The sequence below is a fragment of the Centroberyx gerrardi genome, chromosome 20 (genome assembly GCF_048128805.1).
Source record: "Centroberyx gerrardi isolate f3 chromosome 20, fCenGer3.hap1.cur.20231027, whole genome shotgun sequence".
NCBI classification, from domain to species: Eukaryota; Metazoa; Chordata; class Actinopteri; order Beryciformes; family Berycidae; genus Centroberyx; species Centroberyx gerrardi.
In genome coordinates this window covers 3,074,505-3,094,103 of record NC_136016.1, presented here as the reverse complement: position 1 = coordinate 3,094,103, position 19,599 = coordinate 3,074,505, and the positions used below count along the sequence as shown (strand labels likewise).

The 19,599-nt window shown below is 43.5% G+C and overlaps 2 protein-coding genes across 3 annotated transcripts; both read left to right on the top strand.

The window, feature by feature from the left end:
* The first annotated feature begins 1,139 nt into the window (after positions 1 to 1,139).
* rfng (RFNG O-fucosylpeptide 3-beta-N-acetylglucosaminyltransferase) lies at positions 1,140 to 12,104 on the top strand. The gene is made up of 9 exons (XM_071925010.2): positions 1,140 to 1,231; positions 3,203 to 3,784; positions 9,552 to 9,600; positions 10,175 to 10,277; positions 10,368 to 10,521; positions 10,660 to 10,745; positions 10,897 to 11,062; positions 11,294 to 11,379; positions 11,571 to 12,104. Exons 2-9 carry the CDS (start codon positions 3,296 to 3,298, stop codon positions 11,644 to 11,646), a joined length of 1,209 nt encoding a protein of 402 aa, XP_071781111.1. The 5' UTR covers positions 1,140 to 1,231; positions 3,203 to 3,295; the 3' UTR covers positions 11,647 to 12,104.
* Positions 12,105 to 14,682: 2,578 nt separating this feature from the next.
* On the top strand, positions 14,683 to 18,759 carry dcxr (dicarbonyl/L-xylulose reductase). Of its 2 annotated transcripts, XM_071925015.2 has the most exons (9): positions 14,683 to 14,782; positions 15,034 to 15,110; positions 15,428 to 15,525; positions 16,365 to 16,519; positions 16,662 to 16,704; positions 16,920 to 17,019; positions 17,319 to 17,383; positions 17,965 to 18,082; positions 18,532 to 18,759. In XM_071925015.2, exons 2-9 carry the CDS (start codon positions 15,059 to 15,061, stop codon positions 18,633 to 18,635), a joined length of 735 nt encoding a protein of 244 aa, XP_071781116.1. In that variant the 5' UTR covers positions 14,683 to 14,782; positions 15,034 to 15,058; the 3' UTR covers positions 18,636 to 18,759. The 2 variants fall into 2 exon arrangements, with proteins under 2 accessions (XP_071781116.1, XP_078147002.1); XM_078290876.1 differs by lacking the exon at positions 14,683 to 14,782 and having other exon boundaries at positions 14,934 to 15,110.
* The last annotated feature ends 840 nt before the right edge of the window (positions 18,760 to 19,599 follow it).

The window sequence follows — 19,599 nt, the reverse complement described above, 5'->3', positions numbered from 1 at the left end:
GTTTGAATGCACAAGTCGTAAGTAAATAAGCTCAATGTTGATGTTGATGTTGTAAATGTTTAGTGAATGCCATGATGAAATATTGTATCAAAATCAAAAACATTGCACTGTTCATTGGACAGCTATAAAATATATGTACTTCTTTTGCACAAATTTGTCATTGAGGTAGAAGACCATTTTTATTTTTATTATTATAATTAGTAGGCCTAGTTTTATTTAAACAGCTTGTTCATAGAGTAGATTGTATTGACATATCAAATAGCAAATCCACACGGTAAAAAGCATGGTATTGGTGAGGTATTATCACATCAGGCAGAGGGCGCTCAGCTGAATTGTAAAAGGTCGGTTTTGGGAAACAAACCATAATCACAGAGGGAGAGATACGTCAAGCTAACAAGAGTTAGCCAGCGTAGGACCGGAAAGTAGGAAATTTGGCCTTCAGAATAACAGCGTCAAATTTGTCACCTGAAAAAAATAATAAATTTGGGGGTGCACAGGACAACAAAAATCATATCAAAATACTGAATAGAAAAAGATTAAATATGGGTTCTCTGTCTGACCTGACAAAAGGTACTGGAGGAACAAACGTCACTAAGCCTACTATCAGTTAAAATTGACTTTTTATCCCTCCAGGTTGTCTGGTGTATGTTTGTTATTATGTCTTTTATTCTATATTTTTGTCGGTTGTAGATATAGAGAATTTTTGGTTATATGGGGCCTCCAAATAGATTTCTGGCAATGTTTCTTGATCTTTTCTCTCCATTGTAATGCAAAAAACTTGGACTCACCAAGGCCACACCTGTATAGGCTACCCTAGGCAACATATTCGCTTCAATAAGGCTTTTATTTTGAAAGATATGTCCAGGAGTGCTATTTTATTATTCTGGCTAGCTTGACACTGCTGGCTGAGTTAAAGTGTTTTGTAGACTATTTGGATAACGTTACAAGCGGACGGGCTACAATGGAAATAAAGTCGTGTTTGTATTATTTCTCTCTTAACGACTTTCTTAACGTCAGATGAGACTGATAATCTGATCCAAGAGGAAGAGAAGAGGAACTGTGAACACCGCTGGAGGTTTAAAGTCACGAAGGAACAAAAAAAGAAAGACAACGAGCTGTTTGCGAACTGTTTGCTTTCAGCAAAATTTGAAGGCTTCCTTGCCGTTTCCCGACGGAGTTAAAAGCATGATACTGGAAAAAAGACGGCAAATTTGTGCTCTGATGTTTCATGGTAAGTTCAAGCTGCAGTGTAGCCCCGATACGAGCAGGTCTCTCTTCGTAGTTGCAACGCCACGCCAGAGTTCATTTAAAGCTCTGACAATTTAACGTGGCCTTGGTTATCGGCCAAGGTTCGCGTCTGGTAGAACATCACTTAAAACATTTTACGAATTGTTAGGAGCCACTGTTAAATTCGGCATACACGTAAGTCACCACGCAGCACGCATTTCAATAAAATGTCAACCTTTGCTCACAATCTTCTTCCACCAACATAGCCGAGGAGAACGGTAGCGAGCTGTGCGAGCCAATTATAAAAGTTGAAATTTTATTGAAATAAGAGCTGCTTGGTGAATTATGTGTATGCCGAATTTAACCGTATTTCCCAATGATTCGTATACGGTCTTGAGTCGTATTTTATACCGTTGCCGATAACCATGGCCAGTTGGCCACATTAAACTACCAGATTGGTTAATGGAGTTCTGTGCATGTATACGACACGTATCGGTGCTAGCTATAATATCGTTAGAATTTCAGGCATTGCAACCAACAACTAACGAGGGAATTTTCTAGAAAGGTTACTCTCTCATGTCAACATAGGATTAAAGAAATTCTCTCAGTAGAAGCTGGTTGAACAGGCCAATGCACTCTTTCGAGTGACATTTAAATAATTATTTAACTGTGATAGAGATTGCACAGATTGCACCTGTTGATTTTACTGTAAATGAATGCCTGTCTACGTAGAATTCGTGATATGCAATTTTTACTGGGAAACCCTCAACTTTTCTTCTCCTCTTAGTCTTGGTTGAGATTATGCCCTGCAGTCTCTCCAATACATTAACTTGGGTCAACTCAACAATGGGATTTTTCTCTAGAAAATCACAAACAAGTCTAATGTAGCTATTCTAAATATGTGATATAGATGAATCTATTATAGCTTAAAATATGTCTGAACCTAAATATAAGGATTCCGTTTCATCCTCATTTGCTTCTTATTAGCACAGATTAATAATGATGATGATACTTTATTGCTCCTTATATGAAAATCCTCTTTTCTCTTGCCCCCCACCCTCCACAGGGAGGTCAGAGGTCAGCTACAGAATAGCATCCCTGGAAGCTGGTAGGGGTTCAGTGCCTTGCTCATGGACACTTCAGCAGGGCGAATGCTCGTCTTGAACCCAGGTCGTCTCTTGATCTGTTAGCTGAAGTGTCGCTGCTCTCCTGAAAATAGCAGCAAACAGGAAATTGGCTCCACTCTGGGTGGAAGTTCGGTTCTCAGATGTGACTTATATAAACTCTCTGGCAAATTGCGGGCTATGACTGATGACCTGCCAAGAGCAGACAAGTTTAAAGCGGATACGTTAGCAGAAGTAGGCGTTGGTTATTAGAGGTCTAGTATCTGCCCGTTACATGGTGACGATGGGGCTGAGTGGGACTGCTGCCTGCCTTTTTGGAAATAAAGAGGGCGCTTGTGTGGGGGACAGAAACCTCTATCACAACCAGATGTTTGAGAGGCTTTATTTTTTGTGGGCCATAGGCAAGTGGGTCCCAGAGGGGGGTCCACAAGGGGGTTTGAGGGGGTCCTCAGAAAAAGCAAGAGCAGTAATTTGACTGCTATTTTGTTCGCTAGAAGTTGGCACAGTATGAACATGTATGAGTTTGTATTCTGATTAAAGGTTTCACTCTCTCCACAGCAGGGGCAGTTATGCGGTTCTAAATTAAAGGGGCATGACACATTCTGTGACTTTATCGACCTTTATTGGCTCTATGGTCTGGGTTCAAACCCGGCCTGGGACCTTTGCCGCATGTCGTCCCCCTCTCTTTCCCAGTCTTTCCTGTCTGTCTCTACTTTATGCTACCTAATAAAAGGCGAAAATGCCCCAAAAATATAACTTAAATGTAAAAAGGGTGCTATGAAAAGTTGGAAAAAAGCGGCATCGTGAGAACATGCTCTAACTATGCTGTTGAATCTCACTATTTTCTGTAGGTTCTCAAGTGATGTCATAAGGATGGGACACGGCGGCGTGGGAAGTGAAGCCAGCCCTGGAGGCTGACGAGACCCGTCTACCGGCCAATCAGGATGCACATAGCCTCGGTGGGCATCAGCAAGCTCTGCTTCCTGTGTTCCCTTGCATTCTGCGGCCTCCTGCTGCTGCTCATCCCTGCCTTCCAGCCCCCGTCCCGCCAGGGGGACCTGCCTCAGCCCCGACCCCATGCCAGGCCTGCGCGGGCGGGCGGGGGCTCAGCCAACACCCTGCGCCACCCTGGGGCTCCGGTGGTGTCCGTCCATGCTGGGGAAACGGCATTGGCCACATGGCTAAATGGGAGCACCACAGAGACTAAAGTTACTAGGAGCGGTGACCAGGGTCCCGGGAGGGGGACAGACTCCCGCAAAAGCCCAGAAGGAGGCGCTCTCCCTGGGGGAAAGGGCGGTGGACTTGCAGGGTCCAGGTCCCGGGACCCTTTGGAGCTGAAGGACATTTTTATTGCGGTGAAGACTACCAGGAAGTACCACAAGTCCAGGCTGGAGCTGTTGTTTCAGACCTGGGTATCCCGAGCCAAAGAACAGGTAAGGAGAGATCGAGTGATACGGATGCAGCCTTAACTGCACATTGTTCACAAGTTGCAGTAGGTTCCCGTGTCCATAATCAGCCACTTATTGCTGTAAACCACAATATTTAAGTATGGATCAGATTGGAAGATTCCGCTGCCAAATCAGACCACTTATTTCTTCTGTGGCTTTTAGCATGTCGAGATTTTCCATATCTGTAGGCCTTCAAAGTAGCCGTAACAAGCTGAAAGAAAGGGAAACATCAGCCTCAGACATAACACTTTGGCCAAGGATGCTACACCCTTGACCAACGTAATTTCATAGTTTTTACCTTGCAGAATAGGGCACTGCAATGCATTTGAATTTCATCTATGTAAGTTTGAGTTCAGTGGTCTTGGTCCATGTTCACTCACCAACCTATGATCTATATATATGATATAGAGCCTTTGCAGTTGCATCAGAAATCTCCTATCAGCCACGTCTGGTGCCATGATGGAGGTCCGTTTGAGAATTGGCTGTACACAAATAGTGTCTTGATGTATAACAGCAAAGCTAGAAAAGGATAAAGACTGTGAAAAAGATTGGTATGGGTGTAGGTCAATTCAATATTGCTTTAAGTAAAAGTGAATAGTGTGATATGGTGGATTTGTTTCCAAATGTAGGTTACTGTGACACAGTAAACTGTCTTGTCTTTAGCTCTAGTCTCCACTCCAAAACACAAAACACTCTGAGTTGTACCTTGAGAAGAGTCAGCTCAGTCAACATGGCTGCCTGAGGGTATGGTACATCACCTGAAAGCCCTCTATAGTTTATATGCTGGGATCAGTGAACATCTCAGCTCCACACTTACGGCAGGACATAACATTCGGACCACATCTTTAAAAAAAAAAAATACATAACCAGCTTTCATATAAACACATTCCTCCACCATGTACTGGCTCCTGTGGTGACAGTGTGAGGAGAAATGCAGCAACAACAGGGCTTCAAGACCATCATGTTTGGTTTGGACTCAACGGTTCATACAGCTATGTTAATGCCAACAAAGTTAGCTCATGTCTGCCTAAGTTCTGTTGGTGTCTTTGGTTGTTTGTATAATTTTTTAGGGTGTTGCCTTATCTACGTCAGAGATTCCTCACTAATGCGGAACAGGGTTTGTCCTTGTTGACATTCAGTGAAGCCACCAAGACGTTTATAGGAGAATAAATCTTGATTTCACAGCTCATATCGCATCTAGCCATCCTCTAGATGACTGGTGTGTGTTTTTGTGTGTATATATCTGTGTTACACTGTTCAAAATCCGTTCTATGTCTCTCCTTAACTCTTCTACTACTGCTATTCTACTACTATTTTTCCTTGCATTGTAAGGGCACTTAAGGCCGTGACCTTTGACCTCCTGACTATTAGTTGTCTGTAATGTTGGTGATCTAGGTGAGAAGTGAAGCTTATGCTTCTGTTGCACTCGTCAGAAGTTGTTCTGGGTAAGATCAGCTAAATGGTGAAATTCACCTAAAAAAAGTGTGTGTGTGTGTTACCCTGTTCTGTCGAGGAACCCCTGGCCTGGGCCTCTGGGGAGGAAGTTCCACAGCAACCCGAGACTGGGAGACACATGTGCTAAAACACTCTACTGTGTTTGCTCTCTCACTGCAGGAATCTCTGCCCCCACCCCACCAACCACCATACACACACACACACACACACACACACTCACACCATCCCTCAGTACAGCTACCCTCCGACTGCCACCACAGATGTCAGGGTGCAGAGAGCTGCGGTGAATGCAGAATGGAAGGGGTTCAGGGTGTTAGCGATGGGAGCAATGGGTGGGGGCTGGATAGGGTGGTGGTGGGTGCTGGTCGGAGGGAAGTGGGTGGGGAGGGAGCACAGCAGCCAAACACATAGACTCGCCAGAAGTCTATAGTGGGGTTTCCATCTGGGTATTTTTCTGTGGATTATGAAGTGTCAAATTAGAAAGGCTGAATAGAAAGTGAAAATTTTGCTATAATTTCATCCAATATTACAAATTTCTTCCAATATTACAAAAAGTTATTTGTCTGTAAGTAGCGATGGAAATTCTTTGGTCATATGGTGCAGTGACATTTGCAGCCAATGATGGAAACATAGCTATTTGATTTTTAATTAAATTTTAAAGGTACCCTTAACAGTTGGATGAAAAACGTAGCTTATGAATGTTAAAATCAGCGCAATTAAGTTTAAAATCTATGATATCTTTAATATCTTTGTTGTGTATAAAAACACAGAACTTTCCTGCACATAACTACTAAAAACTAATAACTAGAGTTTGGAATTCAGAAGCAAATGCTAATTTAGGCTTGGACTAACTCATTGTTACACAGCTATATTTTCCATGCCAAGACATTCAACCATGCAACATTACGTGGCCTGTTTTCGTGCCTGTTGATTTTCAACACGCCTGATGCCTTCACACCACTCAGGAGTCAAGTCCACGCCAAGGGAGGCCGTAGTAAACCCCCGTCCCAAATACCACGTGTGAAGTTTAAAGTAGCCAAGATGGAAAGCACTATGACTAGTTCTGTTTTGGGAGCCATTAAAAGCTATTAGAAGTAAGTCCCCCTGTCAGACAAAGAGCTGCAGTGTTCAGGGAAGGAGATTTAACACTCCAGTCCCGCTTTGGCCCAGCAACTTCGTAGCCGGAGAGTATGAAGAAGCCCAACCAGTTCCGTTTGTGGATCCAGTACCAAGAGCCTGTCTGTACTGGTTCTAACAAGAGGCCTGTTGAGAAAGTGTTTGGTTGCTCTGTGTTAAGTGTCGACATTAAGAAACCATTTACTCCTAAACGTCGAGAAGCCATTACTGGCCTGTTGGCCAGGTTATTTTAGTGCTCTCAGGTCAATAAAGTCTAGCCACTCAAGTTTATGAGTGCCTGTAAAAATAAAAGCGCCTCTTACCAATTTGTATGTAATATAGACGTGTCAGTCTGACAGTTCGGTAGTGCAGGTGGCACATGCAGTAGTTATCTTCACAAAGAGAGACGGACGGTAGTTATTTACTAGAAGTCCAAGGTCAGGTGAAATGGGGCCTTTGAGCGTCTGGCTCATTTGATGGTCTGTGAAGTTTAAAGCATGCCTGCTGGGTTTATTCGGCCTTGGTAAAACTTTGAAGAGTCTGGGGATGCGTGTCTTTGCCTGGTACAGTCTGAATGCTGATTCTGTGCAGGGCTAACCTTAAGTCATGAAGGAGCTCGGATGAAGAAAACCATGTCGGAAGCCTCTGAGTCACAATGTAGTTCTTAATGTGGAAACTATTCCTAGAATCCCTCTCTGTCCATATGCAGGCTTGTGGAAAATGACCTCAGTAACCTCAGAGGCCCTATACTAAATAAACTGAAAGGGAGATGATGTGGGCAAAAGGCCCGCGTTTAAGGCTACACTTCCTTTGTTTATAAAACTGATATGATGATATATATCTGTGACTAATGCATTTAGATATGACCGTCCAAGTGTTGCACTGCCTGTCGAAATTGGTCAGAGCCAGGTTGATGTAATGTGGTTGGAATGAAATTGCTGTAAACCCCTGAGTTCCAGATTGAGGGCAGTTGGCGCTGCTCCGCTGGCAAGGACGGTGATTTATGGCAAAGACGGACGTTTGGACATTTTGGCTGCTCTGTTTGGACAGCGGCCCAGCTGACACGACTCGACTCCGTTTGTGAGCGCGCATACATGTTTTTGTTGGCATTCTTATGTTTAATCCAGCCTCGGTCCTATTTGCCTCTGTCAGCTTGGCAGGCAGTGTGTGTACAAGATGTGCAGAGGCTAGGGTTGAACTGATATGTTCTTTTGAAGGCCGATAGCCGATATTTTACATTTTACCATATATGACAAAGAAAAAGGATTCAGTGTTTCCTCCATATTTTATTCATCTCAGGGTGGAAAAGCCTCTGAAACAGCATTTAGACCATCATGGGACTCTGAAACAGCATTTAGACCATCATGGGACACTAAAACTCTCCACTGAAACTGGGTCAGCAGCTCCTTAAGGCAGAGTGAGGCAGGTTTCACTGCAAGTTTTACAGACTGAAGCTGTTGAGTAAAAGGGAGGAACCTCCAGGACCTTTGTCACATGTCATCCCCCTCTCTCTGCCAAAAAATAATCAGTAAAACATTGGCCCAATATATTGGAAAACTGATATATTGATCTAACCCTAGTCGTGCCTGCGGTGCCTGGCAAAGAAGACTGCAGAGAGACGTCTGCCAGCACACATGCAGAGGAAAGAGATGGCATGCCATCAACCACGAGTGTGTCGGCCAAACAGGAAGAGAGGCAGGAAGACAAAGAAAGAAAGAAGGAGCGGACGAGAGAAATTGAGAGTTGGGGATGAAGCAGATGAAGAGAGACAGGGAAAACCACTGGGGCAGACAAGTATGGAGAGATTTTGAAAGGAGAGATGAATGAGTGGCATGAGATTGGCAACAATTATGGTACTCGATCACAAGGCTGGTTTTAAATACTTTGAACTTAAATTTTAAACTTGGTAAGTTTCTAGTTGCTATTTTCTGGTACTATGCAGTGTTATATAAATGGAACAGACTGCAAACCCAACCACCCATCCGTCTATTTTCTGGCAGCTTGTCCAGGTCAGGGTCGCAGTGGCAACAGGTCAAGCAGAGCAACCCACATGTCCTTTTCCCCAGCAACTTTCTTTAGCTCTTCCTCCCAGGCATGTTGGGAGATGTAGTCTCTCCAGAGTGTCCTGGGTATGCCCTGGTTGGTTGTGCCCGGTTATAGATGGCTTTGAGGTGATATAATACACCCTTTGGCAGCCATATTGGAGGTCCTCAGCTCTTTGGCAACAGTGGCAATGAAGAGTTGGTTGGAAGAGAACTGAATAGGCATGGGTCATTTTTGTATGTGCTGTTTTGATTGGGAACTGGTCATTTTGCCACTGACAGAGCATGACAATGTTAGCGTGTTAGCTAGCTAACCATGGTATCTGGTCGGTTAACCATCACTGTCTTTCTTGTAATCACGCGATTTGCGCACTAGCTAACGTATCTAGTATAAGCTAGACTTAGTAGTTGCATGTTAACATTAACAGTTGCTTTGTTAAATTAGCCTGCTGGCTAGTTAGCTAGCTAACAAAGTCAAAAACCAACTGTTTGTTCAGGTTAACTTTCTCAAGCTACAACTCAGTGGGCCCTACTTTCATAACCGCCACAGATCAAGAACAGTGACCTTGCGCCAGTGAAGTGGTAATTTCGTTGGGTGCAAGTGGATTTTTTCTCAGTATCTGTTTACCCTCAGTAGTGAATAAGACCCTGACTCCACTTGGGGCAGCGGAATGGGACACCTTTTTCCAGGAGAGAAACATGGTCTCAGATGGTCGAGCTTGAGATGCTTTTTTTCTTTCTTTCTTTCTTTTCAAGAGAGACCTGAGGACAAGAGCATTCATAAAATTAAAATCCAATATACAGTTCAGTCACACATTCCAGCAGTCAAGGGACATAAATAATAAAAATAAATTGTACATCTCATTGTGCTCTCACTCTATTTCTCTCTTCCATATCTGTTTCTCATTCTCTGCCTCTAGTTGTGTGTGTGTGTTTGTGCCTCATTTTCATTGTTTCCCCCCTCTCTCCCTCTTGCTCTTACAAATTCTGCACACATCTACTCACATCGTCTTGGAAAACAATGGAACAATTCATTTTGCCTTTGTCGGGGGGGGGGGGGGGGTGAGTGTGTGTGTGTGTATGCGTGTGTGTGTGCTTGCACACTAGCAGTGTTAACAGTGTGTCTTTGTCTGTTCTAGACTTACATATTCACTGATGGTGAGGACAAGGAGCTGCGGAGGAAAGCAGGTAAGAAGAAGTCGGAAAAGTGAATACATGCAGGCCTGGAAAGTTCTCGTAGGGAAAATTAATAAAAGTCAAAATGTGGCCTCATTCTTTCGCGTTGCCACATACTAGATTAGATGAAACATTAATAATCCTTGTGGGGAAATTGGTTTGTTGCGGCTGCAAAGAATGGGATACAGATAAGACAAATAGAGAGTAGAGGATAATACAAGAAGTAATTACACCAAGCATATTCAGAATAATGCAGCAAGTAAATACATAAAGATACACCGTCTTCACTGAGAGATTTATAGGTTGAAGTGGATGCCAGTATGCATTGTAACTATTTACAGATGAAGATAACAGAAATAGTTGCAGAACAAGCAGATGTACATTATAAACTATAAGGCAGATGGAAGTAGCATATGTTTAGAAAAATGGTATCAATATGGTGTACAGAAAAACAGTATGTCCAGAGCTTGCATATGTGCACTGTCAGCTATCACCTTATAAAATATATAGATAGAGGTTATATACACACATAGACATGAGTCTGGATGTGTAAATGAAGTGATGTACTGCCCTGTCTCGTTCCCAGGCGCCAACATCATCAACACTAACTGCTCAGCGGCTCACACGCGCCAGGCTCTCTGCTGCAAGATGTCGGTGGAGTACGACAAGTTCATCGAATCTCAGAAAAAGTGAGTATCTCTCTCTCTCTCTTCCCCACACCCATAGGCTCTCATGTGGTAAACGCAAAAATGACGCTGACCTGTCTGTCCGTGCTGCAGGTGGTTCTGCCATGTGGACGACGATAACTACGTGATCCTGCCCAGCCTGCTGCGGCTGCTGGCCTCCTACCACCACAGCCAGGACGTGTACCTGGGCCGGCCCAGTCTGGACCACCCCATAGAGGCCGCCGAGAGGGTCAAGAGCGACGGATCGGTCGGTCACCTTACGCCTTATTCATCTGTCTGTCTCTCTGCAGTTCCCCTCCTTCATTTTTTCCTTTCTGTTCTTCATAGATGATCAATTTTACAGATAGTCATCGGCTGATCTGCATGTTTTTGTTTCTCCTCTCAGGTATCTGTGAAGTTCTGGTTCGCCACGGGCGGAGCTGGTTTCTGTATCAGCCGAGGTCTGGCGCTGAAAATGAGTCCGTGGGCCAGGTCAGTCTTGGTCTCTCCCCGTCTTGGTCCCACAATGCTTCAAAACAAAACCGAGCCAGAGTTAGAAAGAACTGCTGTAAACTCCAACTAGGAGTGAAAACACCCTTAGACGAGCTTGATAGTTGAGACTGTTCCTCTCTTCCCGCTTCAGTTTGGGGAACTTCATCAGTACGGCAGAGAAGATCCGTCTACCTGATGACTGCACCATTGGCTACATCATCGAGGCGCTGCTGGAGGTCGCCCTGACACACACACACCTCTTCCATTCCCACCTGGAGAGCCTGCAGAAGCTGCCGACTGACACAGTGCTGGAGCAGGTGTGTGTGTGTGTCATTCTGTGTTTGTCTATGTGCAGTAGTGACATACAAGCGTATTGGGGTAGTATTGGTTGAAAATGGTGTCGCAGTTAGCAGTATTGGCCTCCAAAAACCTGTTGGTCAAACCCTATTTGACCAATTGTGTGTGTTCTTTCCTGGCTTCACTTTTGTTCATCAGTTGCTTTCTACACTGGAATTGAAATGTGTGTGTGTGTGTGTGTTTTGCAACAGGTGACTCTGAGCTACGGAGGTTTTGAGAACAGAAGAAACGTGGTCAGTATCGGAGGAGGCTTTTCTCTGGCTGAGGACCCCTCAAGGTAAACACACATGAATAAGATGCAGAAACATTAACCCTACGTTGACTTAATATTGACCCACTGTTCATCCACGCACAGCCGAACCACATGGCTCTGTTAAGCATTTAGTATCACATGTTTGTAAAGTTAATCTGTCAGTGACTCTCTCTCTTCCCCCGCCTTCCCTATCGTCCCCCTTCCCTATCGTCCAGGTTCAAGACAGTCCACTGCCTTCTGTACCCTGATACTGACTGGTGTCCGAGGGTGAATCCTCGCCAGAAAAACTAAAACCCACTACAAAGAAACCCACTACTCCTTTGTCCTTCAGCACTGATGCCCACTATGCCCTTATCTCACTGCTTCACTCTGCCCTGCCCAGATCAAGCTACCCTCTGGTCTGTCAGCAAGCACCCTTAGCCAAAGTTACTGAACACATCAATGTAGCATGAATGCATAGTGACAGTGTTAGTGGCAGGTTGGAGTTTTAGTGTACAAACATTTCTAGGTGGCGCAGCTGCTGTGGAGGCAGAAATGATCTCATTGGTTGAGTTGAAGCTCAATGGGCGGAGCCAAACAAGCAGTTATTCTGGCTAAGCAACACTGGACTGAAGCCCAGTGAAAAAGGCAAGGGGTAAGAGAGGAGGTAGCTAATATTATTAAGCCTAGCGCTCTTGCTAGTAACTGAAAAAAAATGCAATCTTACCATACTAAGTTAGCTAGTTAGCCTAGCTGACCTTCCAACTTTAAACTAGCCATACTAGCCTATAGCTATCTAGGTAAGCTAGTTAGCTAGCTGCTGACCTTCCACGATCATGAATGCCATGGTCATGAGTGAATGAAATGAAATGAATTTATTTATATTTTGTCCAGAGTTCCTTCTTTGCCTTTCACGTTTGCCAGTTAGCCAACTTGCACTCTGGAAAACTGTTTCTCTGGCTCCACCCATTGAGGTTTAACTCAACCAATGAGATTATTTTTGCCTCCAGAGCAGCCCTGCCTCTTAGCGGTGTTTGTACAACTAACCCTCCAGTCTGCGTGTTAGTGCCATGCTCTTCCCACTGAGCTACATAGAACCACTTGTAGGAAATGATGTGTGAATGCTTCATTTGTGGCCCATACAGGAACTTGCTCAGCTTTGCTTTATCATCCACTGCTAAAGCTGCTTCCACAGGCTGAATAGAAGCTCATCCTGAATACAGGCACCCCATAGCATTACCACTGTCACTGAGAGAGTCACTCTTAATGTTTTTGAGGTTATGAACTTGCTGAGTCTTGAATGAAAACTATTTCCCCTGTCACTCGCAACCTGCCCTCTCTCCTTGTTTGCAGTTTGTTTCACCACTTTTTGTTCTTTTACTGTTGTCGTGTTATCCCAAAGTGTAAACTTTAACATTGAAAAGTGCATCAGTCATGGTTATGGTACGTTTAAAGAGGCTGAGCTGGATGAAATTAGATTTATTTTGCTTTGGTCTCAGACATTTATTGAATTGATGGTTGATATGATGACTGTCTAGAATTGAGTGTCTGTGTGATTGACAGAAATTTGCAAAGTATTGGCGTGAGGACAGCGTGTGACTGTTGCTTTCTCACGGAAATCTCTTAACTAGTGTTTGTGTGTATGCATGCGTGTGCACACATTCGTTTCGCAGTCTCCGTCATAATTGTTCTGACAGCTTCATATTCTTCGCCAAATTCCACTGCCGTTTATAACTATGTCAAACAGGTCTATGTTGATGGTTTTGCACTACTTGTTTTGATCTTGTCAATTCCTATACGTTACTTTCTGTGTGTGACATGTTACAGTGTTGGTGTAAATATGAGGGCAAACTTCATTTTTGTGTGTGTGTTACTGCCGTTGCACACTCTCCTCCTCCTTGCGCGGATTGTAGTTTTAGTTCTACAAATATTTCCCGGAGGCAGAGCTTGCCAGATTAGCTAACTCGCTCTCTGAAAAACTGTGGTTCTTTTGCCCCGCCCACTGAGGTGTAACTCAACCAATGAGCTTCCTTCTGTCTCTGGGAAATGTTCGTATAAAACTCCAATCTGCCCTTTTTGCACAGAAGACTAGAATCCAAAATCCAGAGCATGTATCCCACTGCAGGTCAGTGGATGAAATGGAGCGAGAGGTATTCTCCTGTGTTTTTTTTTTTGTATACCTTTTTACCACTGATGTATTATTTTGTTGTTTATTTTGTTGTTTCAATAAGAATAAAACCTTCCTGCGTTATCACGTTTTTTTTTTATGCTGGATTGAATATCTGAACATAACTGAACATTCCAAATGATGATACAAACCCAACACAACTAAGTTGCATAGAACAGAAGTTACATTGAAGTTGCACCATCTAAAGCCAATACTTTGCCTCTCGATTTACTGCAGTGAAGGCATAGTAAATGACATCAGCTCTAATTGGAACAAAATGCCTGTCAGATTTATAGGATCCCGTCTGGCACATCCTCCTGGAGAGTGTCTGTAATCAATTTAAGATCGATTAGACGGGCGGATAAACTCTCTCGAGGTAAAAGCTTGGATGCATGAGTGATATAACGCTGCAGAGGGGAGTGACTGTGGATTTAGTGCCGAGGGACTGTCATGGTTCAGCACCTCCTGGGTGGATGTGGATGATGAAGAGGGTTCGGCAAGGGTGCGTGTGTGTGTGTGTGTGTGTGTGAGGGGTGGGGGTGGGGGGCAGACAGCAGAATAACAGGTTTTCACAGTTACTATGAATCCTAGTCTTTAAGTAGAATCCTAAAATCAAAGGGTTTGCTGTTCACACCAATTGAGTAGAATCTTATGAGATGAATTTGAGTTTATAAATTAAGATGGTACCTGATAAGCTATATAAAAATAGTTCATATTTGGGCCCATATGCAACATATGTTATATATGTTATGTATTGACATAAACTTAAACCAGATGTATAAAAATCTTGTATCTTAACCATATATGTACAATAAATGGAGGAAAATGTCAATATTAGCCAACAAAAATGGCCTTTTTCATATACATGGCACTGAAATTTGACATTGGGTTTCCTGTATTGCTAAATGTATTTTCCCCCAGGCATATTACGCAAGACTGTTTTGAATTTGAACCCATTAGTCATAAATACATGTATTTACATGTTGAAACGGCTTGCCAGGATCTAAATATATTTGCTTGTATTTTGGAATATATGTCAGACTATGTGGTGTATATGACCTTATATGTCCATATATATTTTATGAAATAGATGCATAAATCTCTAAGGTGAATTTGCCTTGTTCACAGGCTGGAGGTCAACCTGGAAGATATGCATCTTTTGCCCATTAACTTTTGGTGGAACTTTAAACTTTGAGCCCTGCAAAAAAAACAAAAAAACACGTTAGCTTCCTGCAGCCTCCAAGACTGAACTGTCAGCGCTGCAGAACTGCACACAACCGGGTAAGGCAACAATCCCGTAATGCGCTGTAAACTGTAATCTATAACCATAATTTAGTATCCATGAAGCAATTATTTATTTGGATGCGGGCGAGCTATCGGCGACTTGATAGGAAGGAAGGGAAGGGAGTAGGAAGTTGTTAGCTGGGTGTTAGTAGCTGTTTGCTCCGATCTATCAGTCATGCCGGTAGAATACTTGGACTATTCACTTTAACATTCATCTGCAACCAAATATACTGCATGTGAATCTACAGTTTATCTTGGTGGATCCGACGAGCCATGGAGATTTCATTTGCAGGCAAACGAGCCCTGGTCACTGGAGCAGGAAAAGGTAAAGGAAACAAACACACACACACACACTCTCCATATGTTTTCAATGGGTACAGTGACACCAGCAGGTTGCTTCGAAAAGCACAATAAAAACTCCTGTCTCCCAATTTATTTAATAGGGATTAGCAAGTTTTCACTGAGTCTGCCTGTTGCAGTGCGGTGAGAAAATGGAAGAAGCTCTCGGTCGTGTCATGCAGTGTCGTAAATCCTAAAACATGCCAGGAATGTGTGCGTGTGTGTGAGTGTCAGCCGCGGTGTCACACAGGCAGCTCGAGCCGCATAATAAGCCTTTGTGTTTATGGATGTTTTCCGTCGCAGGGATCGGCAGGGCCACGGCGCTCGCTCTGGCGCGCGGCGGGTCAACGGTCACGGCGGTCACGCGCACGCGGGCCGACCTGGACAGTCTGGTGCTGGAGGTACACCCCCCAAACACCCCCACCCCCCCAATCTGAGGGGCCCCTCTCCCCGACCTGTGACCCCCCCCTCCACCCTCCTCTGTTATATCTCCTCCATTGTGCCCCCATTCCATCTCTCCGCTCATTATCATCGGGGGCGCACGCTCTCTACTTTACTCCGCTCTCTACCCCCGCTGCTCTTTTCATCTCTTCCGCCTATTGTCTCTCCTCCTCTTCCTCCTCCTCCTCTTCATCACGGGGACAGGGAGGGATGAGCGGTTCCCCTCTGGGCGATTCGTTCTGGCGTCTGGTATAGCTTTGCCTACGGTACACACTCAATAAGACGTAGAAACATGAACCCTACATTCACTTAAAGTTGCACGAGGCAGCTTCACAAGTTGGCGGCCCCTAGTGGCAGTGTGAGGTCACTGCCTTTAAATGCCTTTTATTAATAATTGGATATTGGCCAGTCAGTATGGACCAACTCTCATATGATGGATATGATGCAGTTTGATTGATTACATATTTATTGTAGAATTGATCAACACTACGCTGGTTGTCTATGGGAAGTTCTTAACCTAAACTCATTCTAATGCTATTCGAATTTCTAATTTTGATTAGATTCTACACAAGTATGCATTAATATGTACTATCATTTTTATTATTGGGTTATTCCCATTGGTTTCAGTGGAGAGTTTTAGTGTCCCATGATGGTCTAAATGCTGCTTCAGAGGCTTTTCCACCCTGACAAGAATACAATTCTGGGGGAAAACACTGAATACCAATTTAAAGACATTGAATATCAGCACTAATTATCAACTATTGGCTGATCCCTGGTCTTGTGTGGCTGGTTCCTGCAGTGTCCCTCCATCACCCCGGTGTGTGTGGACCTGGCGGACTGGGGAGCCACGGCGGCGGCCCTGCAGGACATCGGCCCCGTTGACCTGCTGGTGAACAATGCCGCCTGCGCCACGCTGCAGCCCTTTCTGGAGGTCACGCCCGACCAGTTCGACCAGTAAGATAAGATGAGATGAAATTTAAATGTAACACAACCCACAATTTCACACACATATTCCAGGAATATACAGAAATATGTCCAGATCAGACTGTTTAAACCTGTTTAAAGATTCTATTTTAAAGGTCTGTTTCATCTCCAGGTCTTTCAACGTCAATGTGAAAGCCGTGCTCCATGTTTCTCAGGTAAAACGATGGGTCTTTAAAGGAATAATCCACCCAAAAACACTTTTGGGTGGATTACAAACAACAGCTATTGGTGATGTACCTTCTATACGTGGGTCCATTTTGTTGTGTGGTGTATTTTTCTTCTTAAGTCTAACAGCATTAGTTTAAATGCAGATGTCTGGTTAATCAACCCATGTCAGTTTAATCAAACACACACATCTCTCTCTGTCTAGATAGTGGCTCGGGGTATGAAGGCCAGAGGAACAGGAGGCTCCATAGTCAACATCTCCAGCCAGGCGTCTCAGTGCGCCCTCAGAGACCATACCGTCTACTGTGAGTAACAGGGCTGGTGTTGTCCCAAAATGTGTTTCCCCCCCAAAAAATTGTTTCCCCTGGCGGTGTGTCTTTGCCTCGATTTCACGCCAGGGAAGAAAATAAAATGATTTCAATATTTCAACATTAGTCTACTTGTCATATATTAAGCGCATTTCCCCCACTATAATTTTCATTGCGCAGTGGGAAAACAACACACACTGAGGACAAGACAAGGACACACCAAGACTATTCTCACCCTCTGTTCATTTTTGTTCCATCCCTCTCTTCTCTACGTTTCTCTCTGTGTCACTCTGAAGGTGCCACTAAAGGAGCCCTGGACATGTTGACCAAAGTGATGGCTCTGGAGCTGGGACCCCATCAGGTACCAGACCCACACTGCCAGCCAGCGTGGAACCTAGCTTCCCTGGCTAATGTGGGCCATATTTAGGCTAAATTACACTGAGTGTACATATAGGAGAGGCAACACAGACAGACAAATAGTGTTATAACTACTATTATTACTATTAATACTAACTACCACTACTAGTACTACCTCTACTACCACTACTACTACTGCTATTATTACTACTGCTGCTACTACTACTACTACTGCTATTACTACTACTGCTACTGCTACTACTACCATTATTATTACAACCATTACTAGCCCTGCAATTACTACTACTACTGCTACTAGTGCTACTACTACTACTGCTACTTTGAATAATAATAAATATAATGATAATAATAATGATACAGCCATGTTAAGTTACCTGCAGAATATTAATACACGGGAGTAAGCAATGAATGCTTACTCCCGTGTATTAATTGCTGCTCTACATTAAAAATATGAAAGTTCTGGAATAGGTCTGAAGCCCTCCAATATATTGTGCTTTCACTGATAGAATATTTGCATTGTTTTTACTGACTGTCACTGATGTACCAGTGTTGTGTGCCGGTCAGATCCGTGTGAACAGCGTGAACCCCACAGTGGTGATGACCGATATGGGCCGAGTGGGCTGGAGCGACCCTGACAAGGCCAAGACCATGACCTCCCGCATCCCCCTGGGCCGCTTCGCAGGTCACACACAGCACATTTTATATATATACATATATATATGTATATATATATATATATATATATGTACACAATGCATTTTCTATTTTTTTTTACCCCAGCAAGGGGGAGGGGGGTAATTTTCCGAGAAAAAAGTCTGATTAAAGTCAGAAATGAGGTTTTTTTTTCTCACAAATTTCTGACTTTAATCTCAGAATTTCAGAGTTTTTTCTCAGAATATTACCCCCCCTGCCCCTGGCTATGGTTAAAAAAGAAAAATTAATCTACGATGGCCCTAATACTCTTCCGTAGCACTGTCACATCTCTATTGCTGCAAGAAAGCACGTCTCTGTACAATGCAGTGACAGCGAGATATACACTTACTTTGTGAATTTGTCAACATTGCCTTCACTGAGATTGTGTGTATGTGTGTGTGTGTGTGTGTGTGTGTATGTGTGTGTGTGTCTGTGCAGAGGTGGAGGACGTGGTGAACAGTATTTTATTCCTGCTGAGTGATAAGAGCAACATGACTAACGGAGTCACTCTGCCTGTGGATGGAGGCTTCCTGGCCTGTTGACCCCAACCTATCTTTCTCCTCATTGGCTGACCAAGAAAAGAAACACTTCCTGCTTCATAGCCTCACTGTAGCATTATACACATACAGGTTCATTTTATTCATTGATTAAACTCATCAAGTGCACAACTGACTTCCCTGTGTTGTTTGTGGCTGAACGTCAGTAGAATAAAGGCAGTCACGACAGAAAGCAAAGTGCCTTACATATACATTTGTATTTAGTATACAAAAATTGAAATATTTCACCACACAGACGTGAAGTCATAAAAAATAAGACAAACAATTGGAACAAGTATACAAGTCATCTTACATTACATACGTACATGGCCAATGCATTTCATCATACAACCTCTCCTAAGAATTACAGTGGGTCAAATAACCAGATAATTTCCATGCAATAGTAGATTTGTATTTTTTGCTGCGTTTCTCAGCTACATTTTCGACACCCTAGGCAGGACCAGACACGACATTATTCAACCACACAGTTTGCTATGCCAACCAAAGACAGCATGACAGGTGGGACCGCAGTGCTGCGTCTCGCCGGGCGAGGGAGACAGACACACTGGAGTCCCGCAACCATACAGAAATGCATTTCATAAAGGTGCAATCCGCACTGTTTGCCACGACTGACAAACTACACAAAGATTGGCCCCTTTATTGTACATTGTTTTGCAACACTTCTAACTTCAATGTGAGCGACTAGAATCCTTTTTAGTTTGAATTGTTTTAGAGTTTCAAGAGCTAAATATTCAGGTACATGTAGATAGATATTCATAACGCATTCCTTCTCTAAGGGTTATTCTGTACATCACTAGACTTGTCATCGATATCCCTTTTTACTTTTTTCTTTCTTTATGCCGACAGTTTGTTGAAAAGTCTTGTGTATTACTACAATACAATATGAAATAGTACCAAAAAACTTGACACTAAAAAATTTGCTCAAAACAATACTGTCTTTTACACACTA